Source organism: Venturia canescens, chromosome 1 (genome assembly GCF_019457755.1).
Source record: "Venturia canescens isolate UGA chromosome 1, ASM1945775v1, whole genome shotgun sequence".
NCBI classification, from domain to species: domain Eukaryota; kingdom Metazoa; phylum Arthropoda; class Insecta; order Hymenoptera; family Ichneumonidae; genus Venturia; species Venturia canescens.
In genome coordinates, this window is record NC_057421.1 from 17744297 (window position 1) to 17769467 (window position 25171).

At 39.3% G+C, this 25171-nt stretch overlaps 4 protein-coding genes across 17 annotated transcripts in view; 1 reads left to right on the top strand and 3 right to left on the bottom strand.

Annotated features, from left to right (window-relative positions):
* The window catches only part of Wdr62 (WD repeat domain 62), a 104055-nt gene extending 97471 nt beyond the window's left edge, over positions 1 to 6584 (bottom strand). For all 9 annotated transcript variants that reach the window (XM_043433189.1, XM_043433188.1, XM_043433192.1 and 6 more), the window contains exon 1: positions 5776 to 6584. The gene's annotated coding sequence lies outside the window, so the exon portion shown is untranslated. The remainder of the gene's footprint in view (positions 1 to 5775) is intronic.
* A 135-nt stretch (positions 6585 to 6719) lies between these two features.
* On the bottom strand, positions 6720 to 14839 carry LOC122418988 (synaptotagmin-1-like). 5 transcript variants are annotated; one of them, XM_043433199.1, is made up of 11 exons: positions 14524 to 14839; positions 12049 to 12157; positions 11495 to 11639; positions 9018 to 9131; positions 8717 to 8805; positions 8410 to 8541; positions 8131 to 8328; positions 7843 to 7995; positions 7641 to 7761; positions 7167 to 7339; positions 6720 to 6977 (listed from the first exon to the last, which is right to left on the bottom strand). In XM_043433199.1, the coding sequence occupies exons 3-11, from the start codon at positions 11634 to 11636 to the stop codon at positions 6777 to 6779; spliced, it is 1323 nt and encodes a 440-aa protein (XP_043289134.1). In that variant the 5' UTR covers positions 11637 to 11639; positions 12049 to 12157; positions 14524 to 14839; the 3' UTR covers positions 6720 to 6776. The 5 variants fall into 5 exon arrangements, with proteins under 5 accessions (XP_043289134.1, XP_043289132.1, XP_043289133.1 ...); XM_043433197.1 differs by lacking the exon at positions 12049 to 12157; XM_043433198.1 differs by lacking the exon at positions 14524 to 14839 and having other exon boundaries at positions 12049 to 12423.
* A 3063-nt stretch (positions 14840 to 17902) lies between these two features.
* Positions 17903 to 22013, top strand: snsl (snustorr snarlik). 2 transcript variants are annotated; one of them, XM_043425065.1, is made up of 6 exons: positions 17903 to 18188; positions 18818 to 19058; positions 19180 to 19260; positions 19620 to 19747; positions 19937 to 20104; positions 20876 to 22013. In XM_043425065.1, exons 2-6 carry the CDS (start codon positions 19010 to 19012, stop codon positions 21089 to 21091), a joined length of 642 nt encoding a protein of 213 aa, XP_043281000.1. In that variant the 5' UTR covers positions 17903 to 18188; positions 18818 to 19009; the 3' UTR covers positions 21092 to 22013. The 2 variants fall into 2 exon arrangements, with proteins under 2 accessions (XP_043281000.1, XP_043280992.1); XM_043425057.1 differs by having other exon boundaries at positions 17906 to 18188; positions 18931 to 19058; positions 20876 to 22003.
* Positions 22014 to 22138: 125 nt separating this feature from the next.
* LOC122414135 (uncharacterized) overlaps positions 22139 to 25171 on the bottom strand; it is a 30760-nt gene continuing 27727 nt past the window's right edge. Inside the window, exon 4 of the mRNA XM_043425043.1 lies at positions 22139 to 22802. Within this exon, the coding sequence (XP_043280978.1) occupies positions 22560 to 22802 (243 nt within the window). The 3' untranslated portion in view covers positions 22139 to 22559. The remainder of the gene's footprint in view (positions 22803 to 25171) is intronic.

The following is a 25171-nucleotide window of genomic DNA, read 5'->3' on the forward strand; positions in this document are numbered from 1 at the left end:
TAAATGAAACGTGTAAATCCCGAGTTTTCATGAGTATATACCAAGACACGACCTTAAAATAGTATTCCCACAGCCCTTGCACGTTCAATGACAATAAAATTGTGCCCATTTCTGTTCCGGAGTCACAAGTTCCGAGCAGATCCATTTTCAAGCGTATCCTTCGACCATATTCTTCTTCCTTTCCTCCCGATACTTCTATAAAATGCACTCGAACGTCGGAGACGAGAAAAACGCTAGGAGCACGTGAAGAAATGGTTCCCTAGAGAGGCTACTTCGACGTTTCGTGAAATTACAACATTTACGAGAGTGTCCATGTACAACATGTGCGTCTTTTTTTCGATATACGACTTCGAGTTATCGAAAAGTACGGAAAGAGCTAAACGAAGAAGCTCCCAACGTTGATACATAACATCCTAAAAGTTCGTCAAAAGTATCAACTTGAACATTTTGTAAATCTGTGGAAAAATCCAACGAGAAGGTCGATAAAAAAAATAAGAGAAAAAGAGCTTTAAAAAATATTTCGAATTGAAAACATAGACGCTTGGACATTTTTAGGAAAGAGATGAAAAAAAATTCATCAAATTTTGAATATTTAGAACTTTCGATCCTCCAGAACATTCTCATTCACCTAACGAGTCTTTCATTCTGTAAATGAGAGAAACAGAATGAAAAAATGTTGAATTTCTCGATCTTTTTAAGTTTATTTTTGAATGATTTTCTCACTGTTACTCCAATGGATTACAACTTTCAGGTTCGAGCTCAGCTGTGGCCCTATAATGATCTGTTCCGAAGATAAAATCTTGCGTAACAAAAGAATATGGATGCTAATTATGATTTCATCTTGGCCAGTGTTCCAGTAGTGCGATCCTGGTAATTGCTGGCGTGTTATGGACAGAGAAGGCTCATCTCCTCCCCGGGTATACGATCCCTTTTAATTACATAGGAAATGAGCCGAATGGTGTCTGCAGTGAGATATTCCCATGGATGATACACGCAAAAAATATCATGTCAATTGAATCAACTATGAATGGAGTTTCGACTCGATTGAAAAGTATTAAAATCTCGCAATCAGTCATTAAATTTATAGACTTCGAGCCAGTGATACTGGGAGACGTGAAAAAAGTTCAAAAAAATCCAGCAACCTGCATCACTTTTTTTTCTCGTCGATATCAGCGAAAATGCCTCGAGCATCAAAACAAAACGCTGCGCAAGTAAACACGAGGACGATTTTAGCAGTTTCATTTCCAGTATTTCACGAACGAATAACTACTGATTTCGCTCGAGCTCGAAAGTCCACTGAATTTTTCGGAAAAACATTCGTAAAGTTTTCCACAAAAGCTTTTCTACAGCCGCAGGTGGCTCGCCGTTATAACCACTCTGACAAACCGTCGAGCATCAACGACCAAGGAATTTCATATCCCATAATAAAAAACCAATTGTTCCTCGGTCTTACTCGTGGCTGAGACACACTCGTGCGTACGTGAGTGTGAGCGTTACGTGCATCAAAAGCATTTACATAACAACGAAAGCAACAAATACACAATAAACGAAAAAAGACTCCTGGGATCTCGCCTTCTTTCTCATCGAATCAACAATCGACTTTTCACCCGGAGCTCATAAGGAAATTCGTCGTATATAACAACGCGGAGATGCGATTAAAATCTGAATTTCAAATAGCACGGAACAAACGCACTGGTATACCTGTAACTTTTCTGGCCTGTTAATAGGAGAGAAAAAATGCTGAGGAACTGATATCCAAATGTATTTTACGTTAGGAGAGTCGGATCAACCACTAGTTTCCGAAAGGGCGTTGTTCCTCGGACTTTACAGGTTGAATAAAACCGACTCAAGCCTTCCCTCAAGATTACGATCTTTATTGCGTGCTTGACAAAAATATAGCTCGACTCTGTATTCGTGATAAAAAAATGTAAAAATATTTTTCAACGGTTATATTCGTCATTGCATCTGATAATTCTGGACGTTTTATTATCTATCGTTTCCTCGTGTACACTAAACTTGATAGAGGTGAAGATGTACGATGTTTTTAACAAATGGATTCTATCGAAGCGGTGAGTGTTCCACTATTTCCAAACCTCTCATAATACGACGCTGTAGTTTGCAACGTTGGAGTCCAACGAAATAAACAATAAAAACATTTGTAATTCACCAATTTTTTACGTAACGAAGTATCAGTGCAGATTGAAAAACTACGAATTGCGAATTCGACAAGAAATGTAATTGAAGAATTACTCGAATTATTAGAGGTTTTTTTTTAATCATTTCGTTGGACTCCAACGTTGCAAACTTCAGCGTCATCTCATAATTCGATCGAATATAAACACGTTTACGTATTTATGAAAATTCATAAACTCATAATATCATTTTCATGAATATTAATGTTGGTAATTGGCTGGAAGGGAAATGGGATGATATTTGCCTTCGGGAGATTCGATACTGAAGGCAAGTGGACAAAATTTCTAGCTTCGCCCACAAAATTATTGCTCTTCGGACGACGCTGAAGTTTGCAACGTTCGCGTCCAACGAAGAGAAGGTAAAAAAGTGTTGAAAAATTAAGAATTGCAAATTCAGCAGGCAACAAAATCGGAGATTTACTGAAATAATTGGAAAGTTTTTTTAGATCATTTCATTGGACTCCGATGACGCTGGAGTTTGCAACGTTGGAGTTGAACGAAATGATGTAGAAAAAACCCTCCAATATTCCAGTAATTCCCCGATTTCGTTATCTGTCGAATTTAAAATTCCTAGTTTTCAACCCGCACCAAGGTGAAATAAAAAATTGGTAAATTACAAATGTTCTTTTCGTTCATCTCGTCGTTGAACTCCAACGTTGCAAGCTTCGTGATCAATGTGAGTAGAAATTTGGTTTCAGGATACTGAGGAAAAGTCGAAATTCAGCGGTCGAAAGTTCTATTTCGTTGTTGTTTGAGTCGAAGATACAAAAATCACGATTGAAAGTTCTTCAAGTATTAAACTAGTGAGAGGATCGGTATAAAAAGCACGAATAGTTATCAATTGTAGAAGCATGTGTCCAATTTCAACTGTAGGACGAAAATCGATTAAATTTCATATCGAATGCTCTTTCGGCTAGCCTAGCTCGACTTCCCGATGGAATTAGTGAGCCAGTTACAGCCGTTGCTGCAGCAATTCGAGCAAACGAGTCGTTACTCCGTGTTAAATTTGACCACGTTACGCCGCCATAAATTTACTGCACTGGTCATTGGCCACCAGCTGTTTTCAGAGCGAATTGAATGTTTCGCAATTTCCGGTATTTTCGGGCTGAATTTTACGCTCCATGACTCGAGTTTTGTTATCGCATTATGATTTTTCAAAATATTTGGCTCTACGACTCTTTTGGATTTGTCAAAACAATGATTGTTTGAGTGTGTAATTATTACAGTGGGAGCAAAAGTCCATTCCGAGTTCAAAAACAATTCAAATAGTTTGGGGACGAATTAAATAATCGATGAAACGTGCTTTCGAATTTTCCCCAATCACAAATTACTTCTGTTCCCATTTCTCACTAAAACATCGCAGCATATCTCATTTTCGAAAACAATTTAAAGATTCAATCGATAAATTGTGACATAAAAAAATGTACTTCAGTGTACAAGAATAATAGAATTTTGGTTGGAAAATGAATGTTACAATTTTTATGACAGTGAAATTTGCAAGGTTGGAGTCCAACGAAGTAATCTGAAAAAACTCTCCAACAATTCCAGTAATTCTCCAATTCTGTTACAATAATTTTATTTTTGCTCATTTCGTTGGACTCGAACGTTGCAAACTTCAGCGTCGTAAACACTTCAGTACAAATAAATTATTGTATCACCCCGCACTGAAACAATAAAAACAAATTTTCGTGTCTCCAGAGACGAAGGACACGCTTAATGTGCATTAATGAGTAGAATGTCGCGCCACTTGGTGTCGTCAGTTGCACTCAAATGTGTAAGACCAAATAATAAACAGGGGAGAGCACTCACGCACAGTCTTATGAACCTCGCAACAGACACAAACTCGTTTTCTGTGCGATTTGTGCAAGAAATATAATCGTAGTAAAAAACGAGGAACGCGTGAACGACCGAAACGTCAAAAACCACGAAACGTCATATTCGTTCCAGTATTTTTTATGGTAAAGTTCGTCCCGTTGTTCGTCAGCATTATATTTGTATACAAACGTGTATTTGTCCACATTATGGGTACAGTGACTAAACGCCCTCGTTCAATTTCCTGTACGGAACAATTACAGTAGTTGTATCATAGAGGAGAAATTGGGGAGTACTGCACACGCACTCCCACAAATGAACTTTTACGCACACCCGCGATTATCGACACGCGCCCCTGTTCCGTTTCACGAGGTCGAATCAACGTTGACAACGATACGAATGCGACGCCGCTACCGCACGGATTGTTATCTGCGATCATGGCACTCGATAAAGTCAAAAAAAAATACTCTTCGACGTTTTTGTTACACTCTTGTAAGTGGAAACGAAAAAACGGATTAATATTCAGCTTCTGTGTGTCGAATGCCATTTTAATCGACACTGAGAAGCATGTGTATCGAGCATATTCGAATATTTATATCTGCATTTTTGTTTCGTATAATTGGTGAAGCGATTCGTGCACGAATTTACGTACCGACGAATATTTATTGTCCTGACATTCCACACGAGTGGTCAAAGAGAATCGAAAGACAGTTTTTGAAAATGTAGCTTTTATAGTGATTAGGAAACGACGAAGAAAATTATTGAGGAAATAGACAGAGGAAACGCTGTCAGCAGTACTTCGTTTTTTCGTCAATTTCTGCAGAGGGCCTTCGAGAAATGCGTGAAACAAAAAAATAACATTTTTTTCGTGAAAGAATTAAATTTTATTTTTAAGATTCGAAGAGCGTTGATAATAAAATAAAAAATAAAAAAATCGTGGACGAAATGCACGCGGAAATTCTCTCCCAGCACGGCGAGACGCCCCCTGCCCTCAGGCCGTTCCTTACGCTACAAAAATTTTCAAACGTGCTCAAAGCCGAAACCGACTGCGATTTACAGCAGGTAGTCGCGGACCGAAAACCTCCAATGAAACCGTTCGAGCAACCTGCCGCTGTATTTCTTCTCCGCCCTGTCATTTTATTCATCCCGCAACGTATCTCCAGCAAAATTTGTAGCAGGTTATAAAAAAGTACACGTTAGAACACGGTCGAACAACGCCAACAATCAGAACACAGACGAATGCTCATTCAATATTCCAGTACTCCCCCCCCCCCCCCCCCCCCGCCCCGATCGAAACCTGCGGCGCAGTCTGAACACGTTTTCAACGGAGAAAGATGAAGAAAAAACAGAAGGACCGTTAAAAAATACATCTTTCACTGTTACGAAGGTAAATCGGAGAAGCTGGAATCAACCGTTGAACAGAGGTTGGCGAGTCCTTCCTTCGCACACTCAATTCGTGGTAGCTCGAGGAGTTGCTATTAGAAAGAAGCCTGATATGTTTCATGTCGGAGCGTACGGTTGTTAAAATACGAAACGTACATATTTTCGTGTGCGCGTATGCGTAAACACACGATCTATGCGCGTGTGTATGTGTATATAGATCGTTGGGACACGAGCCAATCAATCGAAGCAATCTGTAGCGTTTTTGTACGCGCGAATGTTTTTTCATTTCTCACACGTATGAAATTGTATTTCGGGTTAGATATGAATCCTCTTAGCTTTGTGGGCTAACTTTCGTTTACCGTAAACTCACGATTCTCGGAGTACTCACGTTTTGCTTCTTCTTTTTCGCCAGGCTCGCCTCCCGTATCCTGCTTTTTGTCTTGTTAACTCCACCGTTCGAAATAAGAAGAGCGACACTGGAGCTACGCGTTGTATGTGCCAATAAATGTGAAAACAAAACAAAAATGTAACTAATGTCAAAGGACGAAAACCAAACTAAACGAATACGAAACACACGCGCACAAGTCACAAAACAGACTGAAACCCGAAGCCCGTATCGTTCGAACCTGCTACCTGCACCAGACCCCGCACCAACTTCTGACACCGGACGCTTGCGCCGTCCTGCGGCTCGTCACTCAACTAACGCTACGTTCTCTCCAACATGGCGATCCGACGTAAGCCGCGCATCGATTTGAATTTTTTTTCAGCGTCCTCGCCATCCACTAGACTTCATCGAATGAAACTAAACACAATGGAGGCGTATTATTTTCGCTAACAAAAATTCGATCGTCGCGCTGACGCGTTCATATTCATCATTAATTCCTTGAATTTATGACAAAGAATCCAATTCCGTAAAATTTCTTTACGAATCACTCCCTTCCAAAAATCCCGCGAAGCTTTTTTCCGTTTTGCTACATTACAAATATACGAGTTAAAATTTCTTATTTTCCATGTATTCATTGGTCAATCAGATTGAATACGTTTTTATCGACATGGCATCTAAAAAACACGGCGTCTCGTCAATTTATTGTAGATTCAAGTGGCAGATAAGAGTTTTTCATATTTGCGTTGTCGAGATTCATTGTTGTGGATTTCGATAATGCATGAATTTGTATATTGATAAAATGTCAATGCACGGATCACGCACGGATTCTCGTGTTCGCATAAACCTGTGTATTTATACATATTGGTGCTTCACCGTCGTCGTGTGTACACATCATCGATGTATTTTCGTTTCGACCTCTCTCCGCACAGAATTCTCAACTCAAGATGTAATTGGTTTCGAAGCGTTTATTGCACATTTTTTCACTTATTTCAATAACACAATCGTCATTTAAGCGTATGCCAAATCGTCACGAGCTTTCGAGGATTTTGAAACACCGAGAACCAGTGTAACTTTTCCTCCGAGCCTCGAACGCCTTTGCCCAGCGCTACTTTACCGATAAAAACGTCTTTGGACCTCCTGTAGGAATGGACGGAATCTTCGCTGTCGCTCGGATGGTCAGTGTTTCCTGCTTCCTCTACATTGATCTAAAAAAAAGTAAAACTGTTTAGTTTCGACGGAGCGAGCATAGAGGGATAATCGCTCCGATTCTCCATAAATTCTAACCTATTTTTGTAGTCATATTCAATTCGGAATCGAACCAATATTTTCCCAAGTTTGATGACTACCGTTTTCGTAATTTTCCAGGAAAAATATTCGACGAAAGAGTGATTTACCTTGCTGCAAAGTACGATGAGAAATTGAACGGTATCCAATTGATTGTGAAGCAGGTCGAAGGTGAGAGTCTCGTTGAACTCCGGCTGGGCTGTAGATCGTAAAAACTTGGTTTTTTTCTTCTTCAGCTTCCTTCCGGTTTTGCCATTCAACATTAGTACCCTTACGTATGGATCTTTAAAAACGAACAGAGCGAAAATTCATTTTCGTTGTTCAACACAAAGTTCACGCATTTCTTTTTGAATCACGAAGTCTGCGAAATGCATTTTAGTGGTTTTGAGGCAGAAATTTATTATAATTCAATAAAATAATAATTATATGATAATAATAATTTATTATTATTCGACAAAAATAACGAATGAGGGTTCGAAGTGTTTCGCATTCAAAATCTTGGAAGAAATTGCTCAAAAGATAGATTCTGAAGACATTTTTGAATTGTTTCTCAATTAAAAGCGATTTTTTGACAGATTACTCACTAAATTCTTCCAGGCTCTTGACGCTTGGTATGAATTTCAAATCACGTAGTTTCATAATGTTGATCGTCAGTCTCTGGGCGGTGGGTAAATAACTTATGCCTAATAAAATACTTCCGAATTCCTGTGTAAATTGATAATTTCATGAAAATTCACAATATTCGCTATTTATGGGCGAATTGAAAAAGAACTTTTTCTCGCTTACGCGGTTGGACGGTTTCATTTTGTAATTGAAAAGGTGTATTTCCGGACTGTACAATACTTTTTTGACGTCCCTCAAGGCCACTCGAAGGTTCGCGAGCTCTGTGTGGTTCGCATATCGATCGTGATCGTAAGCTGCGATATCGAGAATCCATTCCTGCTTGAAAAAAAATGAAACAAAATTCTTTCAAACGCCGTTGTTGTCATTTTCTCTCTAAAAAATTCCGAGCATAAAAAATTGCGTTTTTAGCCACGCAACGAAAAATGAGATTGAAACCGAGCGCCCACGTACCTTGACTTCGTGGGGCCGGACATCAGCAACGACAAAAGTCTCTCGATAAATCGGAGTCGACGTATGCCTTATGCCTCTCGTTCTGAAGCTGTGTAATTTCATTCTTTTTCTGCTCGTCCACGATTGTTTAACAATATTGAGAGCAACGTAAGGCTCCAAGGTACAATTGTAGGGCTTCGGTGGTAGATTGGACACTGCCTGCGGGTCACATTTTTTCCATTGTTAATGAAAATTTGCAAAGTCAACGAAAATGGAGGAATCGTTGGAAAAATCATTGACCTCGATCCCGATGACGAGTTTGCCCGTAATATTGTCGTCGAGTGGCGGTAAATACTGGAGACTCATCGTCAGCTCAGTGGGAAAGTCCTTCAGTCTGTTCTCACTTTTTTGCTCCTCCGCTTTGATGAGATTCTAGTGGAAAAAGGCAGATTGCGAAAAGGGTTTTTCGATCGGTGGCGTCGTTCAGCGATAGCCAACGAAACATTCATTTCAAAGATTGCAACAATAGGGCCCTGAGCCTGATTTAAAATATTCGAATTCTAGTGAAATCGAGGCTTTTTCCTCGGCTTTTACCGCGCCGACTCACCATTGTTGATGCCGTGTCCATCGCCTCGAACTGGACATTGTTGGAGTTGAGAGATTCCCTCTGGGAATCCGTGTGATCGCAAGTGCTACCTGCGACCGATTCGTCGAAATAATGGATCAAAATAAAATACTGTTTTGAGGATCTTCGTAGGAACGAAATTCTTCTAAAGCGTCGAGAGTTGCGGATTTTTCAACGAAAATAAAGCCCCGTGGGGAAAGAATCGACCGAGTTTCTAAATCATTTTCGAATAAATTTCGTAATCGCTTTTGTTCGATTCCGAGCATTCTTTTTGGAACGTTACCATTTTCGTAGAGGCTTCCGAGGCGCCAGGATCGATAGCTGACGTCGCCCAATTTCATGTTATCGTTGCTTGAGCCATTGACTTGCACCGGCACCGGCTTGACGTCTGTCTTTGCTGTGATTAACAAAAAAATTAAATTGAATATAAAATAATACGAAGGAAGAGTCGACGATGGTCGCAAAGACCGATCGTAATAATCGTTAATCAGAATGGAAGTTGAGTGCACAGCGAGAGGACAGAAAATATGAAAATTAGATCATCACGCGTTCGTGTGATGACAATTTCCATTGGAGCAGCAGTCACGGCCTGTTGGAGAGATGGTGTTTTAATAGCATGCGCGAGGACGATCATTGGGCCATCGAGGCGTCTCATCTCCGGACTCATTGAATATTTATAAGCGTTTCCGTTTCTTTTTTGCACTCGCGCAACCGGCGACTATTCAAGGCAAACTATCGAACTAATTCAAGCGACTTTTACACATGGCGAAATGAACGGATCTATTTTTTGGGTGTGCATTCACATTTTTGTACCCTTTAAACACCGAATTACGAACTTCGACCTTAAAACAGTGAAGAATTTCGTATTTACGACACGAACGACGAGATTGACTGCGAAAACGTCACTGAAAAACTGTAGAATTTCACATTCATTGCAAAGACGAAATTTAGCCAAAAAACTCAAATATTTTGTAGTGGAAATTCAAATGAAAAAAATCCATTTCATCTGCGCAGCCAGCAAATGTTCGTTTGCTCGTGGCATAAAAAACTTTTCACTAATATTTAAAATCTTGTTGTCCCAGTGGAATAATATTGAACGAGTCCACCTAAACTCTCCAAAATTTCGTTGACAATGTTGAAGTAATACGAAGCAACGTCAATAGGACAAGTGAATTTTTCAAAGTTGTGTAGCGTCACGTAAGCGTTTATCACGCGTAAGAATGTTTTATTGCATCCTTAATAAGCGATGTGTGTTGAGGACACGTAGGTTTGAGAACATTTTTTCTTCAGCTTTGAAACTTTGTACGTTTATAATTGCATAACAAATATATCTTTTGTAGGAAGGCTTGGTGCAGTAACTCGAGAAAATAAAAGGTATGCGTGACGCTTGGCGAACGGAGGCGTAACGTCTCGAATATATATGCTTGTGTATATATAAATACACATTGAACGCATGTGCACCAACGTTTCTGTCGTTATACGAATACGTAACTATAAATGTGCCGCACTAAGGCGTGTACGCGTACTATTCCCTCTGAGAATTACTCTGTGACGAGAAATATCGAAATGAGTTAAAAATCTGCTGATTACTCAGTTGATTATTGAGTGCAAGTACGGTCACTGCGGCGCGTAATAACGGTCGAGTGACGGCTGAAAAAATGACTTTCTTTCTTCCATATTTGCATTTGGGGCGAGTAAAAAATTCATTATTTATCGATAGTCGTAATGAGGATTGTGAAAAAGCAAGCACGTTTTAAGTGACGTCTGGCACTGTCGACTCTCTTGGAAGGACTGTTGGTAATGGATTGAGCGTTTCATCAACCCCAAAGGGACTCTCATTGCGAAGGCTCTCACGTATAATAAATGATCAACACATTTGTCCTAATAGTACGTATTTAATATCATTGCACACGTCACAAAGAGAAGCGAAGCACCGATGAGCGCTCGTCTTCCTGTAGGAAGGTTCCATTGGAAAACGTGAGGTGAAGATTAAAATACTGATCGAAGCAAATCGTGCTTTATACGCATAGACGACGTATCGTTAAAAGCCAGGTGCAACGATAATTCAAGAGTCAGTTCAAACACTTGGTTCTTCATCAACGACGATCGATAAAAAGTAGCCTGCAACGATGTGTGGCTCATGCTGTGTCAATGGTACCAATGTTCATCGCTATTTTTTTTAATCATCCAAACTTTTGGAATCGCCATGAATCTTTCAAATATTTCTTAAATACATTACGAAATCTTTGGAAAGCTTCACGCAATGGCAATGTCAAATGGAATTCGAAATTACTGTCAAAATTATTATACGAAAAGCATGAATTTTGAGAAAAAAAAACAACACGTTTTTCAGCATCATGATCCCACTTTCATTCTGTGCTGATTGCTTCGTTTCCTCGAAAGTGTGTTTAGGAATTGATATCAGTTTATATTTATCCCACTGGTTTCGATGACGTTTTTGGTATCGTCATTATAGAACGCTCCAAATTTCAATTGCATCAAATCTTTGTGCCGGAAAGATCGTACCGGAAATTTTTTAGGCATGGTGTAAACGAATTGTTGAATGGAATCACATATTTTACGAAAGTGGAAAAATAAAAGATCGACAAACGAAGGTGGGCCACAGGCGAGACGCTCCGGGTCTCAAATATTTACTCGAGATCGTATTGTGTCTTTACATTTGAATGAGAATGAACACTCGCCAAGCGTCGTCGGTTTTTTAAGCACTAAAAAAATAACGCTTGCCCCACATGAGCTTACTTCGGCGTCGCATGCATTCGTAGACGAGACAGCCAGGTGTGAAGAAACACAAGAGCACCACGAACGTGAGGAACAATGCTCCGGCGCCGATCCCGATCAGAACAATCCGGCCCAATGGGCCAAATAGATGGTCGTACAACATTCACTGCAATCGATCACAAAAAGTAATTTGCGGGGAGTATATATTGGTCTTTTTATCATTTTATAACGCCTCGTCTTTCTCATGTTTCTTTAAAATAATTGAAGTACTTGCGTGCCAATAAAAGAATTTAATCGAAGATTATAAGGACTCGTGTTTATAATCGTTACTCGATTTCAAGTTGAGAAGGGACTGTGTAAACACTTTGCGATTCAATAAAAATCTTAGGAACTGTTGACGCTTAAGTACGTCTGTGTAGCATCGTTTTTTTTGTTTGACCAGCATTTTTACAACTATGTGAAATGAAAACCGGAATCTTTGTGTATTATCACGTCGTAAAATGACCAGTTTCGAACCACAAGTTAACCACGCACGCAGAAGTCGTATAGAACAAAACTTAAAACACACTACGAACCGGGCTTGGAGAATTTTTCCTGTAGAAAATCGTATTGGAAATTCGTGCACGTTTTGTCTTTTCATTATTACACGCTAGATCGATCGAGCCACAAGGATTGTATCGTTGGCTGTGCGAAGGAAAAAAAAACTTTTTTGTTTTTGCAGAATTTTCAACGGCAATCTAACGCGATGAACCAAAATTTTATAATCAAATGTAAAACTCTATTTTGTCGTTATTTTCGGTGAAAAACTTCCTTGATTATTCGGTTTGATAAACTCGTCGATGATACTCGAAATATGTAAACGCCACGTACGTCTCACAACTCCGAGAGTAAAATGACGTTAAATTGTAACCGACTGGAGTCTTCGACACGCTTTATCATTCACTCGCCAGCTGACAATGCGAGGAAAACGTTAAGTACAATACCGCGAGCTAGTGAAACACACTTGTGTCCTTGAAATACACCGCGACCGCCACTATGGGACTCTCCAGTCCGAATTACCTGAGAGCTATCAAAAAATAGTTTCAAAGCTTTCGATGCTCTTGAATTTAAAGAATAATTATTAAAAATTTGTTCATCTGGTCTTCGACGGACGATACCGAATGACGAATTTCTTTTGAATTCACTATTTTCATTAAAAATATTTCTGGTAAAATGGTCGAAAATGAGGAATGGACCGGGACCGAACGACCCGTGTTGAATGCTCAGTTTAAACGTTAAAAGTGAATCAGCTTTTCCGGAACGAGCGTTTGTCTAATAATCGAAAAAAAACCAGCAAATCGTGTCTCACCACGTTCCTGAGATTAGAATTTCTATTTTTATTTATAATCGTTATTCCTGGATTTTTCGTATTACCGTTCGATCTTCGTGTATCTTGAAATTTTTATAGTTTGCTTTAGTACAAAAAATTCTTATCAATGAAGCCACATTGAAAAAGTCGCATGAAACCTGAGTAAGCGGCGATTCTAACATTCTAGAATTTGTTTAAATAAAAAATTAAGAATATTCATAAGAAAGCAATGAGCCGAGCTACACCGAAAAGTCTGACATACTGTTAGACCGTCGCAGACAAGCGCTAATCGCTCTTGGGAGTTCACATGGCAATGTAAATTATAACTATTATCATAGCTTTCGGGTAATCGGAAAGAAGCGCCGCGCGACGTTCTACGAGTTCCGTTACACGTTCGAAGGAAGCGAGTCGAGTGATTTCAAATTACAGTAAAATCCGGAGTACAACGTAGTTTCAATCGCAGTATACCGGAAGTGCGAAATGAAATCTAAAAAAAAAAAAACGTTAACTGTCATTGAGATTCGACACGAAAACGATCGAGAGTTTTTCTAATCGCAAGTGGCTCAAGGCTGCAGCCAAATTTCACGTTGCACGCATGAAATGATTCGATTTTAATTTACTTCTCAATACCCCCAACACGAAGGAGAAAAATAGGAAATTGGTGAAAAGCACATAAATGTCTCGAAAGCGAATCAATCATTCGGTGCAGGATGGATTTTGAGTTGGAAAAATAAAAAAAATCACCGATTTACGATGAAACGCCAGTTCACCACGGACATTTAAGCTCGCATAAAACTCCATAATTAAGACGTTTCATGTTGATATTTGTATATCGTTGAAAGATATAAATCCTGCATATGAATTCAAACAGTATATTTATAGATTAAAAGTGTAACTAATTCGGTAGCAGCGGCGGTTCTCGTTTCGATAATGTGTTTTTATGCGGCCACTGTCTTCCGGATCGGGAGACACACAGCGCAATATACGTACAAGGTTACATTCGAGATAAGCTTGAGCCAGCAGCGAGCACTGTGGAGGCTCTTGAAAATTGAAAAACATAAAATACCAATTAGAATTGCCCGCCGAAACGATATTTTCACGTTTACATGAAAGTACTTCGAGATCGTCTTACAAATACCGATCGAAAAATCGTGTGGGCTATTTTTTCGTTAGAAAAAAAGAAGCCCCGATCAAAATGTTATGTACAACCGGAAAAAATTTTGGCGACTGTCGCCCCGGTCTCTCGATAAGCCGACGAACACACGACGAGATTTATGATCGTCGAAAGAGTTGACGAAAAGTTTGACTACGCGTACATGCGCAACTACGCTCGCTGCTTCACCACGCTTTTTTTACAAGACGCACTTCACCCTGCCTCATGAAATTTTACCACGTACATATAACTGACTGAAAAAACTACTGGATCATAACTGCGCGGTGAGAATTAAACGGTAATATTTAACGTAAAACTCACTGCACTGTCGTTACAGTATTTTCCAAATTTAGTTCTCCCCGTGTGTGCTGTACAAAAAATCCTGCACACCTGTCAGCATTCGCACACACGAACCTAAACGATCCTAGCCATAAGTAACGATTCCGTAAATATACAATTGCGATACATGAACTATAATTGTCGTTGAAACACTATGAAACGCGAACTCGAACTACGAGACTGATAATAACAAGGTTTAGCGATACTCACTCGGCCACAAATATATCCCATGCCACTAAAAACCGTCATTGCGATATCCCACGTGCTTAAAAAACACTGTTCGATTGGCTGCAAGGGCCAATAGCTTTTGATTTGATGTACAAGTTAATCGAGCCTCCTTATTCTGATCAACGGCGACCTCCTAATTCTTATTTTCCTTCAACATCGAAGTATACTCTTCCCGTTTGAATAATTACGAAATTGTGTTAACGGAAGCGAACGCGACACAAACAACCTGCGCGCGCTATTCCAGCACCTTCTGCTTCGACTATCGGTAACGCCTCTGCGCGACAGAGTTTCTTCCGCCGTATACACAATGACGACGGCGATGTACACGAGTGTATTACTTTACTCGAGAACGACGAGGCTCGTGTTTGCATTAACTATCGTGTATGTATGCTCGTACATACGAATGAGTAACCGCGATTGCATATATGCACAACTCTTGTGCGGGTTACAGCCACGATAATACACTCGATCTTCTACAGTGCTGCCGCGCGTATACTACATACACCAACATCAGTGTACTTGCCGTTTCATAACTTCAACCCAATTCAGCTATTTTATGCTATTTTTTTTCAATTTTATTCTCCATTTTCTTGATTTGCGTTCAGCTGATCAATTCGATCGACATACAGACGGAGGTTGAGGTCTTTTGGAGATTAATAAAAATGAGTGTTGATGAGTGGACCTTAAGGTATTCTTTTCAGGAACCTGAATATTCTACGAAGAACTGATTTTAAATAACAGTAAAGCAAAAGTGCGTGCGAATAGATCGGCGAAATTTCAGGTCAGGTTATTATCGAACATTTGAGGAGGAATGAAAACTCGATAAATCGTAAAGATTATACGGGAGCTTATGGAGATTCCATCGCCACATTTCTATTCAATCATTCATGGACCGAATAATTCGAAGAAAAAATGTAAGGAACCCGTAGCGACGATAAAAATAAAGGCTTACGGAATGCTCAAAAGAAATATTGACGATAGAAGTTGGAAAAATGGGAGAAGCAAAAGCTTTTCCCATGTAACAGCGACTTCTTGAGGTTAGGAATCAGTCCGAATTTCGAGTGCCCTGGTTTGTGCCACCGAAAAATACGAGCATGCGACACGAACGCCTTAATCCCTGCGGTGGCAAGACATTTTTCACGTCAAGTGCCCAAAACGCGGAAAAACAGTTTTTCAGATTTCCACGAAAATTTGTAGCCGGGGGTTTTTGAGGTCGCTGATTACGAATCTGCACTCGGAATGCAGAAATTCAAAATGGCGGATCCAAAATGCACAAATTGAGCCGAGGTCAAATGGCGTCAATACTACCGAAGGGATTAATTCAATGAAGTTCGTTTTCGAATGTATTTTCATGAAAATTGAAATATTCCAGTGAAAACGGTTCTTAAAAATGGATTTTCATAAATAACGTTGTTTTCATGTTAGTTGTCATGTTTTTGGATTAGTTTTCGGACCATTGGGTACAATGTTAAACGGAAGCATCGCAGTCACGATGATTTTAATAGTTTTTTTTTTTTTTTTCATTTACTGATTTTTTTGAAGAACAGTTTTTTGATTACCCTGTATAATTGTACACTGCTAAACCGGTGGGATGGTCACACCGCGAACACTTTTAACATCGTTGATAACTCACGTACACACGGACGCGTAATTCTCCGGTAAAATGTTGGCCTGTGTAGTTTCGTTGCCGGAAGTAACGGCTTTGACAATTTTAAATCGAATCGATTCTTTTGGTCGGTGGACAAATACGTTCTACGATTGGAAAAAGAATATTTTTTTTTCTTACGTTTTTACAGTATTGTATGGATATTAGAGGCGCGTAGTTCAGCCACAAGTTTTTACCGATTACTCGACCGGAGCTATAGCATTTTTATATACGAGCGGAATAATTGATGTTCGACGTTCGAGAGCTGAGTAAACATTTTGTAGCGAGATGTGTGAAGTTGATGAATGGGAATGTCGAAAAATTGACAGAAAGATGAAAGTTCATTTATTTCGAATGATCTCAGGGCATTGCCCCACAAATGCTCTAAAAACCCTGCAAAAGAAATATTTTTTGCTGCGTGCGTAATTGACAGGATTTAAAGCAAAATCAATAGTTTTAATATTCGTTAAATTCCTTACGAATTCAACGGAAAATAAAAATGAACAAAGCGACGTCAAAATACAAAAATTACGTCAAGCTCAATACAAATACTGCTGACTGTGCATAAACCACATTTTTCTTCCGATCATTTTCCTCTTTTCGTTACTCGTCAACACAACGATCCGAGGAGGAAGAAAACTGACGTTTATGTTAGCATTTTATATGGCAATATAGCATTATCATTATTGTTATTACGAAACTACGAAGCGTTCTCCAACTGAGTGAGACGAGAAACGCGTGCAAGTAATGTAATCGCCGGACAATCATCCTGTCTTCCTCCAAACTGATTTCCCTTTTACTAGCCGAACCTATTTCTCTTCCCCGTTCGTGCGTACATCGCAGCGAGAGTGAATTCCACCTCGAAATCACATGGTTGAACTTTTTTTTCTAATTCTACGGAAATACTGAGATTATAACGGATGCCAATAATCATTCCTACGTATAATCTCGTGGATTGATAATTGATCGACAAATTGACAGGCACGGGAATGGCCACTTCCGTGTTCCTTGAATTCAGATACTGGCTTGTCTCGAACCGTCGTTACTTCTGAACTGCGATTTTCGATCGTTCAAAAAGCTTGTTAAATAAATTTGAAAAAAAATGAAAATCCTTCTATCAGATTAACGTTTGACCGAAATCGTGCAACGGATTTTTCTTAGAAAATTATTGCAATCAACGAAAGACTTCCTCGTGCAATCTAGAACTTCTCTCTCGACGACCAAGGAGGTAGAAGATACTTAAAAAAAGGGCTCGATGAAGTTTCACTCACTTCATAACTTCCATAAATTCAGCGAGCCACTAGAGCCTCAAAGGTATTTCCAGTCGTGGAATGTGTCGTCGCGTTATCCCTGAAGACTCGACGACCAAAGATCATTGGCGCAAGGTCGAACACACCAGTGAGAATGATTATATCGAGCTCGAATATAGTAACAGCACTTTTATTTTCGTTCGTTTCCGACATTGCACTTGAAGATTTCCCAGTCGTAGATGCAGCCACAATAACGGAATCCCATTGTTTTCAAATATCTCGTTAGCCATATCTTTAAGGTAGTGAAAAAAATGAGGACGTATACGCGCGTAAAGTGAGCAAAGAAACGTGGACTCGAGGAGTTCACAAAATGAATATCTCATACAAAAGTACCGGTAAAGTGGGGGCAGCACAAATCGGTAAAGAGAGAGTCGCGCGCGACTGAAAAGTGTGAGTGTGTGTACGTCGCACGGACCTCGCGGGTTTCATGGTGTTGACCTCGATCCTCGATAGCTCAATCCCAACCGCGTGTCCCCATCGACTCCTTTCACTTGAAAAATATCTTCTTCGACTTCTTTACGCACCGTCGAAGTTCTTTAGTTGACGACTGCACATCGTGACAAATCGTTCCATCGTTTTAGTACGGTTCAACGAACACCAATGTGTAATATTGTTTAAGGAAAAAACTCCGGGTTACACTGGCCTTAAAGATTTTGCTACAAGCCACGATCACTTTTCGTCCCTTTGTGCAGGTTAGTATTCGGCGAAGCACGATTGAACGAAGGATTACAGTGATTTTGGTGTTTTGTCGCATGGAGGAATTGCCGAATGAAATCCCGGATAACGATACCGTTCGTCAAAACATGGTGCATTTTCATTTCGTTATATTTTTAAATCACGGAAACTCCGCCGGTTTTTATTGGCTACTTTGATCATGCCCGCGCGAACTTCAAACTTTGCACGCGCTCATGCACCAGTTGTCAATAGCAAATCAGCGATCTGCATGTATTGCAATGCGTACTTAAAATTCATACCGCCATTGCCACAACCGTCGTAAAATTTAACGTCTAAAAACTCAATCAAGAATCAACGCTTCTTTTAGAAATCGTGCCAGTTATAAAATTTACGATACGATCGTTCGATGACACGTGAGGGAAAAACGCCGTTCATTTCTATTCGTTATTTATCCTTAAAAAAAGCGAATGATGACTTTTTTGCAAGCTTTTTATGTTGCTTGGCGAAGAGCATGAGTTTCTAAGGGTTTCGCTCGTGGTGCATCGAAGGCTCCTGCACTAGATACAAAAACGTTGATTTTTTGCAAAAATAGCCGAGGGCTTGTGAAATGACTGTAAAACGTTAATAAATTCATGAATATTCGAAGTGAACTCGTCTCTGACGATCCATTGATCAACTGCTGTGGGCATTCTCACCGTTCGTTACTTCCTTCGCATCTCGTTCAATCGAATGCAATAAAAACTGGTAATTCGATTGCAGAAGAAACTAGATCATGCTGCGTCGTCACGATTGAATGAAACTCTGACTTTTGGAGCCTTCGGAAAACCCTGAAACAATCATGAATACTAATTTCATAAGAATCAGCATCTTATTGCTTTTCTACGACTGTGAGTATGAAGAAATCGAAGCGCGTGTACCAGTTGATTAGTTGCGATCCAGTGCAGATACTATTTCATCACAGAATTCTCTGTCATTCGATCGCCAATGAAGAATACGATTATTTTACAGGTGTGACCGCGCTCATTATTCCGGAAGAACTTCCGACAATACTTTCTCTCATCTATTCGAACATACCACCTATAAAAAAAGGTAAATCGCGAGTTCCGTATGCATCGATGGATTTTTGTTGCAATTGAGTTTTCCTGGGTGGTTTAAAAAAGATGAAAGATTCGCGCGTCTCTCAGCAAGCTTCCTCGTTTTATTACTATTTCGGAGAGCAATCGGTGCATAGAAAATAATGAACTATTCACTTTCACTGTTTTGTCAGTACGGATGCAAAAGTTCAGTAGTGTAAAATACGTTTAATCAAATGCTGAGGCGTTCGCGTGACGCTTCGATGTCAACTATCAATCATACACCTCAAATTGCCGTATTCCGCAAGACTCCGTAACATTACGATGGTATTTACTTTTACTTTCAAAACGTAAAACTCCTCCTAAACACGCTAGGAACGGACTCGAGAGTCGGAGTCGGCTTCAGGCTGGGGGAACATGCCGATTTCCAGATTCTCGTCGAACTTGGACCTCAAAAAGAAACAGAAGCAATTGGCAATGCCGAATCGAAGAGACGCAGGATGGTAAATTTCGCTTTTTTTCAAAAATTACACTCGAACGTCCGGCGAGAACGCGAATGTATTCGACTCATCGAGAAACCGATATTTTGTTTAGAATTTTTCTCGTGAAAAATGCCACGTCAAAGGGTAACCGCCGCAAACAATTTTGATTTCTTCTATATGCTAATAATCGGTATTCCGTTATTCCATCAGGCAACTTACGGAGCCGCGATGAGAGGAGAACTGGGACCATGGGCCCAATCTGTTGCTAAATATCAAACACAGATGAGGATTCAAAACGAGTTGGCGAAAATGAAACAACTCGAGGACAAACTGGCGAAAATCAAACTCGTAAATGGAGAAAAGCTCGATCACAAAAAGGTTCATCTATCAAAATAAAAGTATCTTTAAGGAGTTTCGGTACATTTTAGTAAATGTTGAGAAATTTATTAAATTTCGTGATAACGTTCTTCAACGTGAAGTGCAAAAGCAACATTTTTTTCAAAATTTTCTTCTACATAGATATCGAGCAATTAAGCATTAAAGCAGAATTCTTATATCCGAAATGTGTACTCATATATATTGAAACGCTATGCTTGTACACGTGATCTTTCGTGTTTGATTACTCGATAACTGTGTAGAAACAAAATCCAAAAAAAAAATACGTATCGTCGAGTTTGGTTTTAAAGAATACCATCACCAAATTTTATCGAATTCTGAAATTTTTGGAATTTTTTTGTTCTTGACATGACTTAGCATCACAACATTGTATCCATTGTATCGAAACCCCTTAAATCAATCAAATGATCGAGGGAGAGTCGATTAGTTTTTATGTTCTCAAAAAGCATGACAAAAGTAATCAAAATTCTTGTCTGATTGAAAAAACCCTCCAAAAAGGGGTGTAAAAAAGTCTGGCTCTACTCAAAACCGACGTTTCGAATGTTATAAATTCATCGTTTCGAATGAGCGATGAAACGATGAACGCTTTGATAGAGATTTTGAGTAACTAACAGAAAATAGTGGAATCGAGACTGTTAAATCTACGTAAAAGCTTCATCGCTAAGGGGAAATCGTGATTCAGATATTCGTCAGTATATTCAACCACAAAGTTGATGATAAACATTTTCGTTGTATCTGCTACTGTTGTTCCAGGTGTCGAGTAACGATTGGTTGCAAAAATGGAGCAAAGGATTGGACCCGGTTGGTGAAAAAGATTTGCTAATGAGATCGCCACCGATGGAGACGATTCCTCTCAACGTTAAAAATGATAAAAGGATCGATCGACCGACGGATTTGAATGGGAAGGGTAACACTAACGACAAAGTTGCAGACCTCCAAAAACTGTTCAAGCAGCAACCGACAAGTTAGAAGTGGCCTTCCGCCCAAACATCGTCGTATTCGTGGTGAATTATCATTGAACGAGCAGTTAAAATAAAAGAAACTGATTATGACGATGCCTTCGTTTGGAAATAGAGGATTCCTTATGGGTAGGACCTTCTTTTATATTCCGAAACGAGGGAAAATCAATTTTATTGTTCGCCGGTAACTTATCGACGGTGAGCACTGTAATTCCCCAACTTCGGTTTGCAAAATAGATGTTACCGATCATTGTAAACAGAATATGACCCTGGGCAAAGAAATCCGGCTCAATCGATATAAAATATAATATCGATAGAGCTCTTTGTAAAATAATTTTTAAGGCTGGACTTCGAGAGCTGAATCAGTAGAAAAACGAAGCACCATTTCGAGTATTTTGATTTCGAGTTTTCAAAATTACGAACAAAAATGAATATTTTGTAGAATTCATTTCTGCTACTTTTGCAAATTCCTGCTCTTTTTTTAAAACACTCGGGTCAACGAGTAATCTGAAAATTCTTAATGTAATAACACGAAAGCGTAATTTGTGAAACCTCTAAAAAAACTTTGAACGAGCGTGAGTAAATTCCAATCTGAGACCATTTTATCGAAGATACGTGAACTGAATTTTATGAGCGAAATGCCTTTTCAAAGAGGAGATAATCAAAAAAATCTTCCAACAGATTCATTCCTTGTTAGAAATTTATCGTTTCTTACTAAGTAGAACGATCCGTGTGTACAAATTTTAAAACTGAATGAAGATGAAATAAAATCTACGTGATCGATTGTACAAAACGTCCGAATGCTCCTGTAAAAATATTCAAATTACGAATGACATTGAATACGTAAAAACTGTTTGTTTAGACACTTTTATTGCGTTATATTACACGAAATAATTATATTTATATTTATATTTATATTTATATATAATATATATAGAATTTATGTATAATTTATCACGATGAGTAATTACATTTGGTATCTCCTGGTTCGCAAATCACGATTAGTCATAACGATCGGTTATTTTACCTCACGGGATCATAGAGATTTACGTCACTAGTACAACCTGTCATTACGATAATTTTTGGGAGACACGTTGCGACGATATAGATACACCCACAATTCTAATTACAATATCATACATGATTCGAAATAATTTCGAATATTTTTTTCCTCTTCTCAACAGTTGACTTTCTCCTCGAAGCAGTAGATTTTCATTAGGTCAAACGAAAGTGAAAATTTCACGACTCGGTTTTCCGTGTAATATCGAATTATCTCGTCGCGTCTCAGCGTTTGGGTCAGTTGTGTTTTTGCAGTTTTTCCCCCTTCATTAATTACGAAATTGGAAACGCTATCGCTCCGGTAAAGAGTCTCTGGCAGCAACTCGTAAATGTACTTGACTCAGAGTCGCTGCCGCGACTCCAGATATTTTATTTTTTCATTTAGAACATCCATCGCTGAAGATCGAGCAGCGATCTTATCACGTGACGTTTATTTCCTCTTCGTCCTCATTGTCCGTGCAGTCCTCCCGTGTTTTCGAACTCGATGGTGAGCTCGGATCGTTGTAATCGATTCGCGGTTTTTCTCCATCGGCATCGCTCAAATCGGGATGCGGATTATTTTTGTTGGGCAACGTTTGTTCGCGGGAACCACCCTTTGCCAGTAGTTGTCGTTCCTTCGTGTTTCGCCATTTCATTCGACGATTTTGAAACCATATTTTAACCTGAGAACAAAGGCGTACAAAAGGTTAATTGAGAACAGCGGGAAGCGCATGGCGCGATGGAGATTCGTTGAGAATCTCTTTTTCCATATTCGTTTCGTCTCGGATAAATTTATTTTGAAAAAGATTAAAAAACCAATCTCGACGGTTCCATAACTAGTGAATCGGAAACGGAGGAACATTCGGCGCTGAAAATCTATATTCTCAATGGCTCAGAACGTTTTCATCAATTATCTTTTCGTTAGCCAATATTCTTTCATTGGATAAAAAAAAAAGAGGAAACTTTCAAATATCCTCTTTGGCAGAACGATCGTTTCATAAGATAGGAAATTATTTCCTCATGGCGAATCGCTAAGGGTGAAATAAAAATTCATCGTCCCTCGTTCTTTATCGCGTGCGGTTTTTTGCCTTCTTTATCGCTAAAAGAAAGCCGATAGAGTTACCCCGATGGAATTTTCAAGAGTTGTGAGTGGGGGAGCAGCAGCAGCGGTGGTGGCGGCGGATGAAACGGAAATCGGAGGGACGGAACGGGCAACGATATCGAGAGGAATATGACAGGGGAGTTAAACGGGGATTACAGCTCGCTAAACGCTCCGTTGGGTATACTCGCGACCGGGGTTTATTTCAATCTTGCGGGGGTTGAAGGCACACGCGCCTTACCATCGTCTCTTACACCCCTCGATCCAATCGGAACAGCCGGGTCCCGCCCTATCACCAATCGTTGCTCCGGACTACCATCCTATATGTGTATTTATATAAGGGGAACGAATCCATGGGGAATTCAATGTTGCAGCAACCGTACGAAACCGTTGGATATCGCGTTCATACATCCTTTTATAGATAACATTTCACTTGCGATATTTTCACTGATAAATCTCATATGATTTCACGTCAGAATGTTCAGATTCAGACAAATGTGTGCCCAAATATCTAATGAGTGAGTGAACTTGAGAATTTTTAATTCATTTTAACCAAGCAAATCCTCAGGCCTTAGAAAAGTTTTTAAACGTATCTTTTTACACTCTAGGAGGGGTCCTGCTTTAAAAAGTCAAATAATCGATTGTCTTCGGGAATATTTTAAAGATAGACGGGAATAACTCAGCATAGCGAACTTTTCGGTATAGTTTCGTGGATATTTCAAGAGTAGAAAAACATTTTTTTAATGTGAGAAATACTAATTTGTGCATGGTTTATGCGCAAAGTCTGATTGTCGACGTTTCTCAGCTGCGTACAATGCGGAGATCGTAATTATCGTGTGCAACAGAAATTCCAATTTTTTTTCCATTTTCACGTATTTTCCTTCCTACACGGGGAAAAGTTCGCTATGGTGAGTTATCTCCGTCTATCTTAAAAAAATTCCTATAAACAATCGATTTTTTTGACTTTCTAAAGCAAGACCCCCTTAATGTTGTAATCGATCGTACTTCAGCTGAAGCAAAATATATTTGAGGTAGAATTCAATAGGCATCGCGAATATTGAATGTTTGTGTCGCCACACAAAATTTGGGCCTTTTATTCAAGGTAATAATTTTAATCGTCTTTCTCCCTAAATTTCGATGTCTTTTTAATCTTCTCCTCCATACTTCGTTGATTCTCAAACATCGCGTTTTCTCTTTACATCTCTTCAGAAAATTCGCGACCAGCAAAGTTTCGTTATTTTGTTGACAAGGATTTCCAGTTTTCTTGCAGTTGATTTCTTCGTAGTTTCATCAATTTCAGTAGGTTTCGTAATCCAGCTTGCATGCCCTGCTGGTACCTTTTTATAATTGAATTCTTTCTATACTCGAACGGGATGAATATATATATGCACACCCGCGCGTATGGTCTAGTAACCATTCCAAGCCTAGTTATGTATATTCAGAAGCTTCTCGTTCCCTTTGCCACGTGTATCGAAATGTAAATGTGCAGTATGCGAATTCCCCTCAACATATTTCCATATCTCGTGTCTGCTCACGTACGCGTTCTCACGAACAATAACACGAAAACTCGAGAATAGCGATACGCGAGGACAATTCCAAGCGATCCTTTTCGCGCTCGTGTTTTTCACTTTTTCAAAACATATTCGTAGCAAATGTTATTGATCGAAAACAATTGGAGGCATGAGTTTCCATGATTCCATATTTGCAATTTCCATGATTCGCTCTATTTCGGTTTCCAAATATTTGACATCGCAATTGATAACGATTTTTTCCAGAATAAAAGTAATCGTTTGTTTCGGCTCAATTTTTATGTGAACTTGATTCTCGAAACGATTGCTTGAAATTTCGATAAATCGTACAACCAAGCTTTCAGACTTTTCCGTACTCCCACGTTCTCTCGTATATTTTCGTGTGCTCATCAGCGAATAATCCTTCATGAAATTCCAAGTATTT

What these genes read in the sequence shown, in the direction of transcription:
- snsl (XM_043425065.1), top strand. Translation starts at nt 19,010, where the DNA reads ATGAATACTAATTTCATAAGAATCAGCATCTTATTGCTTTTCTACGAC. An exon ending in AATCGAAGAGACGCAGGATG is followed by an intron (nt 19,748 to 19,936) that starts GTAAATTTCGCT and finishes TTATTCCATCAG; the next exon opens with GCAACTTACGGAGCCGCGAT. An exon ending in AAAAGCTCGATCACAAAAAG is followed by an intron (nt 20,105 to 20,875) that starts GTTCATCTATCA and finishes CTGTTGTTCCAG; the next exon opens with GTGTCGAGTAACGATTGGTT.
- LOC122418988 (XM_043433197.1), bottom strand. Translation starts at nt 11,636, where the DNA reads ATGTTGTACGACCATCTATTTGGCCCATTGGGCCGGATTGTTCTGATC. An exon ending in CGAATGCATGCGACGCCGAA is followed by an intron (nt 9,132 to 11,494) that starts GTAAGCTCATGT and finishes TGTTAATCACAG; the next exon opens with CAAAGACAGACGTCAAGCCG. An exon ending in CGGAAGCCTCTACGAAAATG is followed by an intron (nt 8,806 to 9,017) that starts GTAACGTTCCAA and finishes AATCGGTCGCAG; the next exon opens with GTAGCACTTGCGATCACACG.